The sequence below is a fragment of the Falco biarmicus genome, chromosome 6 (genome assembly GCF_023638135.1).
Source record: "Falco biarmicus isolate bFalBia1 chromosome 6, bFalBia1.pri, whole genome shotgun sequence".
NCBI lineage: Eukaryota > Metazoa > Chordata > Aves > Falconiformes > Falconidae > Falco > Falco biarmicus.
The window spans coordinates 84,896,624-84,914,029 of record NC_079293.1 but is presented as its reverse complement, the minus strand read 5'-3'; the positions used below and the strand labels follow the sequence as shown (position 1 = coordinate 84,914,029).

The window sequence follows — 17,406 nt, the reverse complement described above, 5'->3', positions numbered from 1 at the left end:
GTGTTATAGAATCACAAAATCACAAAGTCATGAGGTTGAAAGGGACTTCTTGGGATCATTTAGTCCAACTCCCCTGTCCAGTGAGGTCAGTGACACGAAGTTGCTCAGAACCATGTCAAGTTGGGTTTTGAGTGTCTCTAAGGATGAAGACTCCACAAATTGTTCCAGTGTTTGATCACCCTCATGGTAAAAAAAGTGTTTTCTTGTGTTCAAATTGAATTCCACTTTTGAATTTTTGTCCATCGCCTCTTGTCCTAGAATCGTAGAACAGAACAGAATCACAGAATACTTTGGGTTGGAAGGGACCTTTAAAGGTCATCTAGTCCAATCCCTCTGCAATGAGCCCAGACATCTTCAACTAGATCAGGTTGCTCAGAGCCCTGTCCAACCTGTCAGGTCTGTGGGCACTATGCAGAAGAGTCTGTCTCTCTCTTCTTCATTCCCCACCTATTAGGTATTTACAGACAATGTTAATAGTCTTCTCCAGACTGAACAGTCTCAGCTCTCTCAGCTTTTCCTCATATGAGAGGTGCTCCAGCCCCTTAATCATCTTCATAGCCCTTCACTCTAGTAGCTCCATATCTCTCTTGCACTGGGGAACCCAGATCTGGACACAGTACCCCAGGTATGGTCTCAAGTCCTGAATAGAGAGGATGACCGCATCTGACCTGCTGGCAATCCTTTTCCTAAACCAGCCGAGGATGCTGTTGGCCTGCTTTGCTATAAGAGCATATTACTGGCTCATGTTCAAAGGACCAAAGGTCTTTCGTGCAGGGCTGCTTCTCAGCTGGTCTGTCACCAGTGTATACTGGTGCATGAGCTTGTTCCTCCCCAGGTGCAGAGCTTTGCACTTCCCTTGTTGAATGTCATAAGGTTCCTGTCAGCCCGTTTCCCCAGCCTGTTGAGGTCCCTCTGAATGGCAGCAGCACAACCCTCTGGGTGTATCATCCACTGCTCCCAGTTTTGTATTTGCAAATTGCTGAGGGTACACTCTCTCTCATTGTCTAGGTCATTAATGAAGATGTTACATATTGGCTTCAGAATCAACCCCTGGTATATGCCACTAGTGACTTGCCTCCAGCTGGATTTTTATCACTTACGGGTTCAGCCAGTATTCTTTCCACCTCACTGCCAACTTATTTAACCCATACATTGTCACCATGTATATGAGTATGTTATGGGGGATAATGTTAAAAACCTTACTAAAGAACACTGCCCAAAGAAAGGGCATCTTAGAAATCCCTTACAGCTGCATAAACTACTTCTGCTGACTCTTAACATGGAGACAGGGGATCCTAACAAGCCCCATAACCCCATAACGTCTACCAGAGGTTGACAAAGACAATAAAAGATGAAGCACAATGCAATTTATACATCTTTCAGATGGTTGTCACTAAAAAAAATAGAGCTTTCAAAGTGCCAACTGCACTTGGGAAAGAGATGCAGAGGTCAGTTTCCTCAGTCATTGATAAATGATAGCTGTTAGACTGTCCAGGATAAGTCTTTTAAATCTTCAAGCCAGTGAATAACTAAGGGGGGATTCTAATCTAACTAAAAAGATTTAAAATTACTGTAGTGTCTTTTTAATAAAGAAGTGTCCTCTGAGTAGGGGTATACTATGGTGCAGACTGCTGGAAACAGGAAACCCTTGAACAGGGAGATACTTGATAAAGAGAAACATCAGGAAGATAAAGAAATAGGAACACTTATACAAGGCCATGATCTTTTAGGTCATGGAAATATATTTGGATGATTTTGTCAAGCTGAAGAGAAGCCAGATATGGAGAGGTAAAATTGAAAACTAGATCTGTGAGAGTAGGAAGAGAGGAACAAAGGGTCAGGGATAGAGTTCTGGGAAAGGTGGGTGAGACAGAGGTCATAAAAGAGAAATATCAAAGGAACAAAGGAAGTGTATCCCTCTTCTTTGACTTTCAAGATTGAGGGCATGCCTAGCAGTGCCAAAAGCAGCAGGGGAACTCAGAAGAACAGGGATGAAATACAGTCCCTTTAGAAAGAAAAAAAATCATTAAAACTCTGGAGCAGCAGAAACCATAATAGCTATTCAGGATGTTACAGAAAGTATCTGTTAGCAATGAAACATTTGAAAAATTAAGTGATAAAAAGGAAGCTGAAGCAAGATCAAGACTACTTACATTGCTCACATGGAGTAATTAATGGGATGTCCAAGCTGCAGTTTATAAATGTAATTTGTCTAACGTAACTAGTAGGTTAATGAACATTATAAGAACAAATTATCAGGTAAGGGAGGCATATCTGTCCCTTTCACCATTCTCTCAAACAACAGCTGGTCTCAACTAGAATACACAGAATACTCCCCAGTCTTAAAAGGCCAACCATTTCAATAGAGTTTTCAAGCATGTAAAGAAGCAGATTTGCTTTTTTGTTGTTTGTTTCAGAACAAGAAAAGTTGCCCTTAGAAGGAATGAATAGGCTAAGGAGGATGAGAAAAGCAAGTGGGACTTAGACTGGTCAAGTGTTAAATAGAATCAACTTAAAAAAAAATAAAAAAAGAGAAAGAGCTGCAGATATGGGTGGAAGGAAAAAAAACAAATGGTCTATGATCCTCACCAGTAAGTAAATGTGTACATCTCTGAATGTCAAGAGGTGAAAAAGAGATGAGGAGACTTTAGAACATTTATAAGCCTGTGGCAGTTAGAAGAACAAAGAACACTGGGTTCAGTCCTGACATTAGTAACTCTCCAGGACTACCTGAACCATTTTGAAACTGTAGTTTGTCAGAGAAACAAAATTTAAAAAGGCCACCACCATGTGATATGTAGGATACAAACCAATCCCATTTTATTTTATTAGAACTCATTCAAATAAGCCTGGAAATTACTGCTTTGATCTAATCATCACAGACAGGATGTTAACATAATTACAGTAGATCAAAAGCTGATGCTGAAGTTATGGTTGATGTAAATTGGGCTTAGACAACAATCAAATGATCAATGCAATGATTATTCTGTTTCACTGTAAGCTAGATCAGGAGTCAGCAATTTTCTTAATTCAGATTTCATTTCTTACTCTATGCCAAAAATATAAAACAAATCTTATCCCTTTTTTCCTGAGTTAAGCTTTATGTTCCTAAATGTAGATAGCTTTAATGCATATCACCATTAGACTTCCCGCTAAACAGAAAGGGAAAAAAAGGCAAAAAATTCACTGCAGCTTTTTTTATGCCATATTATATTTCAAACTGTGCTGGATAAGGCCATGTCAAGGTGAAGAAATCAGTGTCAGATTGAAGCTGATTCAAACAGTCTGATCTTTTTCTATTTCATAACTGAATTATTACTTCCATCATAGATGGATTGCCAGTTACTTATGTTAAATATTTCTCCCCACAAGAGAAAAGAAATAAAAAACCACATTAACACTTTAATCAAGACTCTTTTGAACAGAGAAATAACAAGTATTTCCATTTCACTACCTGTGGCGCTTGTACAGTCTCATTGATATCCATCCTACATGAAATTTATGCTGTGAGATACTGAAGATTCATTGAACACCACACTCCTCTTTTTTCAAGAAAGTTTATTCACAGGACATTTTAAAAAGCTGTCATTAGTCAGCTCACACTTGGAAAATTTGAGGGATGATCATAGAAAGGGTTCTGGGGAATTTTTTCTCAGGCAAATCCCACACATTTCATAAGGAAACTAAAGGGGCTTCACCTCTTTTATTTGACCCCCATACTGTACTTGTTTGTGTAATTATATAGCCCAGGTAACTAGTCTGATTGCACTGGAAACTCAAGTAAGGTTTTGGAGTAAAAGATACTCCAGTAAACAAACAGAGCTTCCTTCAGTTCTTTTATAAACTAGTGAGCCTGAACATAGTTTGCTACTACTCTGCTTCCCTAAACAAAGGACTGTCATTCTGACAGTCACCATGAATTGGTCCCTGCATCATACCCCTAGTGCATGACTCTATCTAGGATCTGGGTCTAGCTTGCCACATCTATACAAGAGGTTATGTCACCTCTCTCCAATCCCACACAGAAAGCAGTAAGAAGTTTGAGAAGAACTAGAAAAATTTGACTAGCACAAGGGTTTAACTGGTGTTGTAATCACGCAGTACTTCAGCATGTCTGATGGCAGCTGGCCATTTCAAGAGCTTAGCTTGTGTATCATGTGCCAGCAGAACCAGAAATCTTCCCCCCATCCCTGCCCCTATTTTTAGACAGATTCAAAGAAATGCTGAGCAAAGCCAGGGCTTCACCTTTATGCATTCTTTCGTGTTGAAAAAAGGAGGGAAGGAAGAAGGGATGACGTGCAAGTAGGAGACATGCAAAGATAAAAGATTTCAAATTTACCTCTCGCAAGGTGAACTTAATAACAGAGGAACTGGATGTGGTCTAAAGTTCTATCTGTTAAAGAGGGCTTGTAAGGCACATTCACTAGAAGGCAGTTATATAATGTTTGATGTTCTCTACAGCTATTTCCCCCAGGCCTTCCTTGAAGAAAATCTTTAATGCCTGACTTAAGCAAAGTTTGTGAGTAATGTGACATTGTAAGTAAAAACAATGTTAAGAGAGGTATTAACCAGAAAGGTTCTCATACAGAACCTTATTAAATTGAAAGGACCGAACAAACTGTTTCTAGAATAGTATTAGGAAATTACTTGGTGGCAATTGTCAATAACATGTAAAAAACAGGTGTTGGGTATCTTCAAGGTTCAAACAAAGTGGTGTTCCAGTGTAATCTAAACTGGAACTAGGCTACTGAATTTATAGTTCATGCCTTGCCTTGTGGCTTTAAGCCCAGCAAGGGCTTGCCATATATGCAATTCCACCAATGCTATCGATAGGAAAGTTATTGTGTGCTGGAAGTTATGTCCCCTCGGCCCAATTCTGCCTTCAGGTAAAAAACAAACAAAATTTTGTAGTAGCATATGATGACAGATGCTTCTAATACAGATTGGCTCAAACAATGTAAAAACCAGTCAGTCTTACAGAATAGTTGCTTGAAACACTGTCCATGAGAAACACCTTAATAAAAGACGCTTTCCTTAAAGCAAATGTTCATTTCTTATAACACATGCAAAAAGAGCACCGTGTTTAAAAGAAACAAGACAAAGTACTTTTTCACAAAACCTGGAAAGCTGTGGATGCTATGTGAGTATCCTTTTTTGGTGGTTTCAGAAGTAATTTACAAATATATAGATTAAAAGTCCATCAAGAGATACTAAACGTAGAGCGCAGCTGCAACTCTGGCACAGGAAATCCTTAAGCAATGTGCAGTCAGAAGCTAGGAGGGGTAAACCAGATCTACTATTTCATAGTTACTTCATTCTTACACACTTTTTCCAAAGATTTGCTATTTACCACCAGTAGAGACAGAAAAATGGTTCTCACCCATCTACAGACTCAAAAAATAGATACAGAATCCTCTGGGTAAAAAACCTCTCTGCTAAAATACTGCCGTAGCTCTAATGCTTCACATTTAAGTAAAGGCCAGATTTATCCCTGTGAAAAGGGGAAGAGGAAGGAGAGGAAGGAGAAGAAGCATTTTTGATGGCTTAGCTAAAGATAGACTTCTCCTCAGAGCAAAAATTGCATGCTGTAGTCATAAGAATTTTGCGTTTTGTCAAGAAGCCTGAGGCCAATGCATACCACTGAAGTAGTTCAGAAGAAGATCTGGACAAACTCAGGCTCCACGCTCCAGATCCTACTGCCTTGTCAGGAATCTAGTATATCAAACTTTGTTTGATGATAAGCAGTTCTGGTAGACATCACTGCTCTTTCACAAAAGAAGCAGAAAAAATGTTTTTATTTAGTTAGGTCATACTTTACCATGTATTCTTGTGCATCTGCATAATAGGCTCCAGGATCTTGGTTCAGAGAGAACAGGGACCAACTTCCTCAACTCAGGTAAACCAGTAGAGCATAATTAATGTTTAATAAGAATTTTGATTTGCAAATTCAGCTGGTGTGCCAAACATGTAGGGGCAGGAAAGAAAAGCAGTTCACCTACAAATAAAAATGTAACCTACCTAGGCTTTATTTAATTCATTCTAATTAATCTTTCTTCTCAGACCTCCAGTGGCGTGACTTTATAAGGATGGATACCTCTCAGGGTTGGAAAGAGTTGAATAAGGAAAATTATACATATTTGGAATAAAAAATAGTCCTGCTTGCTGAAATTACTGGACTCATTTTGTCGCCAGCACAGTATAAGCAAATCTTGCTCTTAAGAATCTGCTAGAATTAGCAGTGTGGATTCTCTCATGTGTTAAGCCGTTTTGTATGATATATTTAGAAGTCTGAAATTAGCCAGAGATAGTCAGCAGAAAATCCTATACAGGGAATTTCTTAGCAAAAATCTTGTAGAGACAATGCTGTCATTTGCAAAATACCGCCCTGTTCACTCATGTGAAAAAAGGGGGAAAAGGCAGGGCTTAGCAAAGGTCTTCCATGCTTAATCTTTCACAGACACGACAGCCTGAAAGAGCTAGTCTTCAGTCTAGTGAAATACGTTAGGCATGCCTCTAGGGATTATTTTCATATTTACAATTTACACTGACTACTGATCTTCTGACGCTTAAGCTTCACATTCCAGGTTTTAACACTAGGAGCATAGGATTTTTCTTACTTAAACTAAAATTATAATAGCATAAGGCACAGAATAACACAAGCTAGAAAGAGCTAAACTTTTATAATATTACAAACTCCTTCAGCTCTCAAGACACATACCAGAATGTCTGTCACCACTCAAATTCTACAAGAGAAATACCAAAGACAGATTTTACCCTCTTATCTTCAAATGTCTTCCCTGGAAACTTGCATTTAATCAACAAACGAAGACATGCAAGTTTCTAAATTGTTTACTATCAAACTAAGTATGGAACTCCTTTCTCAGCTTGTTAGGATTAAACATCACTTCCTGAATAGGATAACAGCAACAAGTCGGTTACTGTAAGCCAGTTTTCAATCTAGCTTTGTCTAGATCAATGAAAAAAAGAAATTTTATTTAATTTTCTAGCTTCAAAGGCATAACGGTTTTGCAAATTTTTTTATTATGATTTTTTTTTTTTTTTTAGGAAATGAATGGCAGGATAAATAACCACATGAGAGTGCCTCATTATGCTACAGAGCTCATGAACAACAGACTCATGAACAACACACAATCAACAGCTAAATACTGTTACTTTTAAAGATTTTAATTAGTTATTTATATTTAATACAAGTTTTAGAAATCCTTACCTTACACTACTCTGGCCTGCCATCAGGATTGCTGCTAATCTTCCTGAAAAGGCCTTAATATTATGATCCTTGACTTCTGGACCAAAAAGTGTCTGTGGTTTTACAGAACTTACCATAGTCTATCTCATCTCTATGGGAGGAAAACCATCCAGAATTAAAACCTGGCAAGCTACAGCTTCCTTTCTTATCCCCACTATTTCCTGTTTTATTTCTTCAATATCAATAGCATGCAAGTTCTAGCTTCTCACACCAAAGCATTTAAAAAAAAAAAAAAAAAAGTTGTATCTTCATGTTTAGTCTTTTCAAAACTAGCTGATTTGCAATGCATAACAGGAAACAGGTAAAAGAACAGGTGAAAAATTCTCACCTCTTCTTTCTTCCCCTACTTTCATACCACCATTCTGGTTTGTTGGATATGAATCTGATATCAGTCTGATATAAAGGTTATCCTGTCATGCAACAGTAGCCACTTGCACTGAGAAAAGCAAACCTCTGCCCTCATTATTTACAAGTAAGCAACTGGATTTATATAAATCATTGAGTTTGTGCTTATGCTAACTTGTATATGTGGCAACCCCACCAATTCTGTTTGTCAGCGTTGTAATTTGACCAGAAGTCCTACCAGGAGGAGAAAAACACTCTTATAGTGCAATCTGCCTATTTCCTGTACAAATTAAGAAGTTACAGTCTGAACATTAATTTGATTTTTTTAATAGTCTTGTCTCTCTGACACCTTCTCTCCATATGAATAATTACACCTTCCCATCAGAAAGAGTAACTCTTAACATCATCTTTCATACACAAGCCTAATCTCTCCTTTGTTGTCTGGATTACTATTTCTTCAACTAGTTTCTGGAACTGCTTCAAAGCATTCTTGAAATCCAGCAATTCAAGAGCAGAGTAACTATCCTTATCACAACCCTTCTTTTCAGACATCCTTTATTGACAGAGGACAAGTGAAAAGGAAGAGCTCTTCTTATAGCCTGGTCCAAGCCCTGTTTCGCTCCTTAAATCTTGAATTCCCACATAAATTCATACGAGATGCAGCTGCGTGATAGGTATACCAAGCACTACATAACAAAGAAGAGGTGACACTGGCTTAGCATCTCAAGCTGGCAAGCATAGGTAGTAAACTGTTGATGTCACAACCCTATTACATCACAGAATGCTACTTGCTGAGCAGCCCTAGGTCATGAATGAGGATCACTAACAACCTGGCATGTGAGATTATTTCATGGTATCCCGTGCCGCTGGTGGTTGAACAGACATGAACTTTCTCAGTTCCAGAGCCAGACAAGGATTTCGTCAGGGTTCAATTCTGCTACAGCTGGCACTGCTTTAGCAATATGAGATCACATTCTCCAGTAAGAATACACCTTTGAGACTAGCTGTTGCAAGTTTATTATATCTTTCAGACTTTTGTATGGAGTGAGGTGATTATATCAGTCATCTCTAAATTTCGTATTGTCTTCTTATGCTTTGGATTATTTTCAAGTTTTCTGCCAGAGGCTGCACACCAACTAACACAGTTAGGAACAGCTGAAATTGTGGATTCCCTTGGATGCACACATTATTTGGTAAAGAACAACAGAGCCAGTTCTCCATCTATATTAGCTTTGTGACAGGAGAACTGAGACCAGCATGATGATATTCTACCATGTGCTAACCCTGCAAGGCTCGACCAGGGATCTCAGTCTGGGTGGGGATACCTGGTTTTACAGTAGCAATAAGAGCATTTTACCAGGGATGTTAAATTATGAATCATTGTTCACATAGTACAAAGAGGCCAAAGACATACAATTCAATCCCAAAAGAACTAGAAAGGCACTTGTGACAGTTTTTGGAAGTAACACGGAATGTTTGCTTCCTTACTAAATCTCTCTCTATTTCTTGAATAAATATATTCAATATATATATACCTTGTCATCCTCTTTATTTTATTCAAAATCCCTAGTCTTTGAACTAGAACTTCTGTCCTAGAAACCCAATTAGCCTGCAGAAATATTTTTTTAATTGCATAAATCATTATGATTAAGACTGCAGAAAATCCAGTGATGGAGTGGTGGAGTTTTAGTTATTTTGAACTGTTCAGCTGCCTCTCCCTTAAACTCTCACAGCCATTCAAACTCCCTTTACTTGCCTTACTTAATTTCCAGTCAAGTTACTGTTTCTTTCTTTTTCCCTAACATACAACTAATAAACTCAGAGATTAAGCACTGGCTCTTAACGTATATGTGTGCTGGGCCAAGGCTCAGCTGTATGTCTTAAATGGTTACTGTTTTGAAAAGGGTCTGCATTTAACTCGCACTGAAGTTCAGCCAGGATCTTAAAGTCAGACTATTCCTATACCAAGGTACCCCAAGGACCATTCTGGTTTTTGTTCTTGAGACATACTTTAAAAAAAAGCAGGATAGGGCTATTCAGAAAGCAAACCTGCAGCTACCGCTTTCTTTTGAAAGTGGCAGCTCAGAACATCCACTAACTAACCAAAATTGTTCGAAATGCTACCCGATGTCTTGAGATCAGACATAATTTTTGCCCTGCGAGAGCACCAGTCTCTCTGTTATATCTGCGTTATCTTTCCATCCTACCGGATCTTAAATTCTTTACTGAACAGAAGAACCCTAGGGTATCCTACTGGAGTGGTGGAAAAGTGAATTTATTTTTCCTCTAGCTGAAAGAGAATTAAATATAAAACTATCCTCTGCATGTGTAATATAGTGGCTACTGAAGAAAGAGCTAAAGAATCAAGTTTCATTATTTAATTAGAAAGGAATGATGTAAAAAGCTGCCCTCAAAGAAAGGTTCAGTGCAGTGAATTTTAAGGAGGAAACATTTTCATGAAAAACCAGGTGTTTGAAAAAGGAATTTTACAGTTTGCACCTGTGACCAACAGTAGTCTTCTATTGAGTAGCAGTCACAGTTTAAAAAAAAAGCTATATGTATTGGTAATTAATATGTTAGTTAATTTGGATCATGCTATGATCAAGATTCTCTGCATGTGGAAGCTAGTTATCTTTCTCAGGGTTCTGGATTCTGTGCTGCACCTCAGATGAACCACTTTCAGTTCCCACAACCACTTACTGAATCTGATCCCTTACGCTTGAAAACATTTTGCAAGTTGTAAAGGTTTACCATTTCTTGACACTGCCATGTGAGGCAGTGTGTTCTACCGTGAAGTCAGAACTGTGTTCTTGTCTTGGCTCTGCCATTTTTTTCTTTCTCAGTAACCTTATTAGGTTGCTAAAATCTACCTATAAACCAGGAACAACATCCCAACCTTGAATTAGTTCCTTTAAAGTATTATTAATCCTTGTAAGTTAATGCCCACCTTTTATGTGTGTGGTATCCGTCGTTCCCTTTGTATCACTACACTATGCTGACATAAAATTCTGGCACCTTTCTGCTTATCACACTACTCCCATGTCCACTGCACATTTACATAAATATTATTAGCATAATAAATATAACTGAACTGTAACTGAATGTGAACAAAATTGTTCATGGTGTTAGCTATGCTTAAGCAAACATGCATTTACATTTGTTCTCTGATCTTCCAGTTTGTGAAGTCATTAATTCAAACTCATTAACACAATCACATATTTTTGTGATCAACAAAATTAAGTACTTCAGAGAAGCACATCAGTGATAACGAGTAAGCGCTGGTGTCTTCTGCCATTCATAAAAAATGGAGCTTATGAAGAAATCACAAGGAAAGTTGTCCCTCTTTTTATTCACCTCACCAAAGTAACTTACATAATCCTACATGATTTTCATTTTTATACCAGTGCAGACGTTAGTGCTCTATTAAGCAGATGATTAAGTCTTAGATGAGAAAATCTGACTAGAACAGGCAGGCCAAAACATCCCCTTTGACCCTAATTAGTGTCCTTGCTCCCAAATTTAACAAAGGCTTCATGAATTCATAAAGTTTAAATCCAGAAGAGACCTTGACATCTTCTACTTTCACCTCTTCTATGTTACAGATCATTAACTATCAGCCATTTATCACTATAATGAGCCAAACACAACTCTGTTCTAAAGCATAACTTGCGGGAAGGTATCAAGGTTTAATCTGCAGATGCTAAGAGATAGAGAGAATCCATCATATTTGTTCCAAAGGTTAACTGCTCACATTGCTAAAATTTAAGCCTCCTGATTGAAATTGTGTGACTTCAGTTTCCGTTCAGCAGTTGTTAGAATGTCTTCACTGATTTAGAGTAATAGTTGTTATATTCTCTTACTAGGGCCCTTTGTACCTGAATTACTTCTCCACCTTTTTTCCCTCTTGTTAATTAAAGAAGACTGAACTCTCTGCTTCCCACTGCAACACTCTCCTTCAGGCCTCAAAATAACGTTTGTGATTCTTTTTCACATTTTTCAGCTTTTCAGTGTTTTTAAAGAATGCTGATGCCATGTTGCTGTGCTATACCATAATATGAAAATTGGTACTCTGGTCAAATAGTGAGTTTCAGTCTATTTGTTAAAATCACTTTTCACTAGACCACACAGATCAATCTCTTTGTATTCTTCTTTAGCTATTGATCTCCAGATCAGCTTTTCTATTAGTTCACTGAAGGCTGACGACAAGCTCTTGGTCAAGGCTTTCCTGAATTGCTGTGCATGGAGTCTTTGCATTGTGGATATTCTGTAGTTGAAAGGAAAGGAGGAATTATATTTTACATCTATTTGTGGCTATCTAAAGGATTGATATTAATTATACATGGTTTAAGACTATCAAAATTGCTTATTTGAAAAAACAGATAAAGACCATATTCGTCACACACACATGAGAAAATCAGATGAACAACATTTTTGAAACATAGGGAAGACAGCAACTTGGTATCAAACAATATTACTAAAAATAATGCAGGGAAGTGTCTGTATGAAATAGTCCTTCAGGGAAAGTGGTGTTTCAAGATATGCTACCTAACATGAGCAATCCAACTGCATGAAGTTCTATTATTTCCACTGGGAAGAGAACAAAAGTCTCTGGGTACTACTGCTCAACAGCAATGAGTATGTCTTTCAATTAGAATAAGGAAAACAGTTTGGCAGAGAAAAGCAGCACTGATTTCTGGAAAACGGAGAAGTAGCTTGAGGATGCATTTTTGCTAGTTCCAAAAGTAATTCTCCAGGAAAATGTTCCCCTGGTGTGTCAAAGCACTCAGTGGTTGGTCCGGATACTGTATCTTGGTCAGAGTTATGGTGTATTTGGTATATTGCTTCCAGCTGAATCCTGGTTATGCAGTGTTTCCTGCTGATTAATTTCTCCAGTCTGTGTCATCTAAGCTTGTTCGACATTAGGCTGCATTCTCATTTCCAAATTAATAGCAGCAGTTTAAGGTTTATGAAAGGTATTAAACATCCACCCTTGGAACAGAACAGTAAAGAACAGAAAGCTATGTTTTGTTGTCTTCCAATCACCCATGAAGAAACCTCATGTTATATAGCATAATGAAAATACATGGAACCCCCAAGTAAGGAACCATTGCTTTCAGTACCAGCTGATTCTGTTGTCTTTGATGTTTAGACTCAAAAAAAATGTACAGTACAAAATAAGATGTGATGACTAAGTGGACTGACACAGGAACTGCATTAGAAGATAAGCAAAGTCTAAAAAGGTAAGTCAATATTAAATTGATGAGTAACAGGAATTCCTTGCATTAAGTCTACATGTAAGTCTACAGGAGCATTAACTGAATGAAAAGCATTTTCCTTCCTCTCTCCTTTACAGATACTGTGGAAAGCGCTGGATATGGAATATGGTAATGTTTACTCAGAATTCAAAACTCCCAACTCTCCTCTTCTTACCATGTAATCCTCTTAGTCTCCACTATTGGAAATTCTCAGACCAGTACAAAGTTGATGATATGTATGTCTGTAATGGGTGCAAAGAACAGCTACAGCAAGCCCATTGCAAGATTAGCAGCTCGTTTGAAAAATCGTTTTCAGTCTTTATCTCAAGAAACTGTTATGAGTCTATGAAATTCTGTGCAAGTTTTAAAATTCTGACCATGTCATTTGACAGCACATAACAAATAACCCAAAGCTACTGCAGAAGACAAGCCAGCAAAAGGTGATATATCTCCTTTCCTGCCTCTACCAGGTTGCCAGTCACTCTTTCTGGTAGTCTCATTCAAAGACAAATTGTCCCCAAGTAAAATGATGGCTCAGAATAGCCCAAAGAAAACACAGTAGATCTAAAATGGCCTTAGTTGTTCTTAAAGAGGCTCTGGCACATAAGAGACTTTGGTTCTGACTCTGATTTTCGTTGCTTGAGTTCAGAGCAGCTAAACTCTTCTCCGAGTAGTATGGGGTTGGGCAGTCAACTCTTCATTAATTTTAGCAATGTAAAAATTAAAGTTTTCCCTTGAAACTGGATCGAAGTGGTGCTATCAAGTTCACATTTACATGAGCTCACTATCTTTTCTACTGACTTCATTCTTCACTTTGCTTTTGCCATATTATTGCCCCATGAGCAGCACCACGTTCCTTGCTATGAAGTGCATTTGCATTCCGTGTCACTAACAACAGTTGAAATGACCAGGTAATAACTTTAAAAATCATTATTTCCTATGCAATATTTATTGATTTGTATGTTGGACTCTGGAAAATGACAACAGGCCAGTGAGTTTGCAATTATTTTCACTTCATGTCTGTCACAGTAACAAGAAGCTGCAGCATAGGGATGAACTCCTATGGAAGGCTATTCCTTTAAAATAAACCGTTTATATCACAGCTGAAATTCACAGGATTACTGTTGCCAAACCTAGTGTAACTGGTCTTTACAACGTTAGTGTTTAGGGTTCAAGCTGCCCTATGAGCTGTGTCTATACAACCAAGGCAGGTATGACGTCAGCAGATACAAGTATGTATCACCACTTGTTTTAATCTACTTAGCAAGAAACAGGTGCCACAGAAGCATCAATATGCATCTGCCACCACAGTTCCACACAGGTTTGTATAGACAAGATGAAGTTCATCTCACCTAATTTAAGCATCTAGAAGTTAATTATTGAAGCCACTGTATATGCCAGTCAATAAAAATAAAACACCTTCAGAGAGCACCTTAAGCACCTGGTCTTGGGTGCTTAACTTTTCAGTACATTCTGTAGGTGAGATGAACCACACCTGCAGCTAGTACAGCTATTTGTACACATGCCAGGTATACCAGTGTAATTTCCAGCTGTAGCACAGATGTTCTGACAGCATCTCCTCACCTCCTGGGATTGCCCATTTGGGTCTCCTCCCTGCTGCAAACACTTGTGCTTGCTTCAGTGAACCATGTTTGAGCCAAACACTTTACTCAGTCCAGACTGTTCTCAGATTCTTGCAACTTTTCCACTTTGCTTGCTTTTTGATTTAAAATTCACATCCCAACATGGACTAGATTGTATAGCTAGGATTACAAATTCTGTAGAATCAAGCCCTAATTCTGAACTTTTGTCATTAGGCTTGTGCATTTTTTTCTTACATATTTCACTATCAACAGATGTAGATCTATATTAATAACCTTGTTTTAATGCCAAGTGCTTAGGAACAGATGAAAGGTTTCTTCTGTCTAAAAACTCACCCTTGCTCTATAGATATACACTGCAGCTATATATAGATACAGCGAATAATAACTTGGCTAAATGATTTTTTTTTTTTGGCTAATCTTTAAGGCTAAAGAATAGCAAAGAGAACGTGCAAGGAAACAAATGCCAGGAGAAGGCTTTAAAATCCAAATTAAAAAGCAGAAGCCAGGTAGGCAGGGTTTGGGGGAGGGGGGTGGTGGTGGTGGTGTTTTGTTTCCTTTCAGAGGACTGCAGTCTGGCTGTCTACCATGCCCTTTGAAATAATAAGCTTTACAAAGTTCAAAACAGACAGCAAAACCCCAGCATCATCTGATTCCTGAAACACTGAGTATGGAAAAAAACCCTTCTCTTTTCTGCTCACTTTCTGCTTGTCAGGGAAGAGCCTGCCACTTGAAAGTATGCTAGCAGAAGATAAAGACAGAAAATGAGTGAAAGCAACATACAAATGAATGAACAAACAGGAAATGAAATAGGTCTCTTGAATGCCTTAAAACACACTTTTTCCACTCAACAATGTTCTCACTGCAAAAGCCCTGACATTTTTGAGGGTATAGTTAGAACTGGGAGTCATGGTTTGTGGTTTGTATTTCTACACAAGGTTGGAGTGTGGCAGCAACCTTGGCACTTTATTTATTCCGCTTCAGATTCTTCAGCTCTAACATGTGGGTGACACTCACTGCTCTGACGTCCTGAAACATTTCAAATTGCTAAATACAGCAAAGGCAGGGAACTTTTGAAGACAGTCCCAGACATTGGTAGACTTCCCAGTTTTGAATGATTATTTCCACAGCTGGCTTTTAAGTTTTTTTCTTATACATGTGTAAGCATATATCTCCACACACATACATATAGCCCATCTGCAAATTTACAGCCAATGCATTCTCCCATCCCATGTAAATTGTGCATTAACAGATAACATATTAAAAGGACCGTTGCCAAAGTGATCTAGGAAGTCCTTGGGAGTTTCAAGGACTGTTTGTACAGTACAGGACTGGGGACCTTCTATTCTAGCTTCTTGTTGTACTGCTTTAATCCCATGAGCTCAGCTACATATATATTTAGTACTTTGAGCTGAGACACACCTCCAGTAAACCACACACATACACTTCCAGAAATGCAGATACTGGATTGTGGTTTCTCCTTTCATGCAACTGTAAAAGTAAAGGTAAAATCCTTTTTGCAGCATTGCCATTAATATGCATGCATGTTTGATGAACAGTCTGGTCCAAATATAAAATAGTGTAAACATGAAACACTGCAAAGCAGATGCCTGTGTTTCTTAGAATATTTCAGCTTTTTAATTGCATGAAAATTTAGAAAAGGATTGGCTAATGCATTATTTACATTATTAAAACCATAGCTGCATTGGATCTAGACAGTGTTAGGTAAAACAGGTGCTGGACTAGAATTAGGAGTCAAGGTTCTGTTTCTAGCTTTGCCTTTGACCTGATGATAGAATAACACAGCATTTCTTTTTGTTGTGCCTCATATGAATAGTGACACTGCATGGAAGACAAATGGAAGTCTGCTTATGAAGCATTCAAGATCACTTGAATAATGTTAGCAATTTTACAGTATTAATCGTATGACCACTGTCAAATCAAGCACTGAAGAGACTCCATATTTATGGATATATTTAATTTTGCTATGAAAAATCCCAAACCAGGAATTCTGAGGTAAAATCTTTGTAAAATGTAATTTATGGGTTCTCTTTCTCTTGTTTTCTAAAATCCAAAAGATATCTAGAGGGAGTATTTTTCACAGGTGCTGTAGTGAAAAACTACTTAGAAATCCTGAGTATATAATGGAATCTGCCAATGGACAGTATGTTCTCTAACATATACTACTTGCTAAATTACATTTCTCCCCTGTTCTTCCTTACCAGCTTTTTTCTCCTTTCATTTTGCAGCGATAAAAAAGGTACACAATTCAAGATTTTCCTTTTTAAAGGCAGAAGACAGAGATGTCTTCCTCTCAACAAAGTGTATCATTGATTTGGCCAAGCTATGTCTCATCATTAGACTCTTACCACGCAGCAACTGGTCCTAAACCAACCCGTGACTGTGTATGGACATAGTATTTTTGAACACAGTCTGTCATGCACAGGTAAATCTCTTTTATGGACAAGTAAAAATAAATTATTATGTCTTCCCTAAAGCCCATGCTGAAGTGTTAGTGGTCTGTTACTGGAAATTTTGGAAGGTCATGTGTTCTATATGTTGAGCTTTTTGGGGGACAAAATATAATTGATTTGAGACAGGCAGCGCTTGCTCCCGCTGTCTTTGTAATGAGAAAAAACCCAGACCAGTGATGAAGAAACAGACTGAAGCATCTTTTCTAACTAGGTTTCAGTTATCGATTAAATCCTATTTGATGGATTTGAAAACACAGATTGTAAATAAAGATAACATTGCTTAGAATAGCTACTTTAATCAGTGTTTTATTTTTCTGACCCATGACTTTCTCAATTCCTATCCTTGGGTTACAGCAGCAATTTGTCATATAAAATTGCCATGACATACCCATAATTTGTATATAGATATGTGTTTTGAAAGACATCAAACCTACCTCAGCTATCTGTGTTTTCAGTTTCAGTCC

General features: G+C 38.0%; 1 protein-coding gene across 1 annotated transcript in view; it reads right to left on the bottom strand.

Annotated features, from left to right (window-relative positions):
* The window catches only part of WDR64 (WD repeat domain 64), a 77,040-nt gene extending 66,600 nt beyond the window's left edge, over positions 1–10,440 (bottom strand). The window contains 5 exon segments of the mRNA XM_056344681.1: positions 7,229–7,281; positions 7,284–7,321; positions 7,323–7,356; positions 8,008–8,165; positions 10,364–10,440. Of these exon segments, the coding sequence (XP_056200656.1) occupies positions 7,229–7,281; positions 7,284–7,321; positions 7,323–7,356; positions 8,008–8,165; positions 10,364–10,440 (360 nt within the window).
* Positions 10,441–17,406: the final 6,966 nt, after the last annotated feature.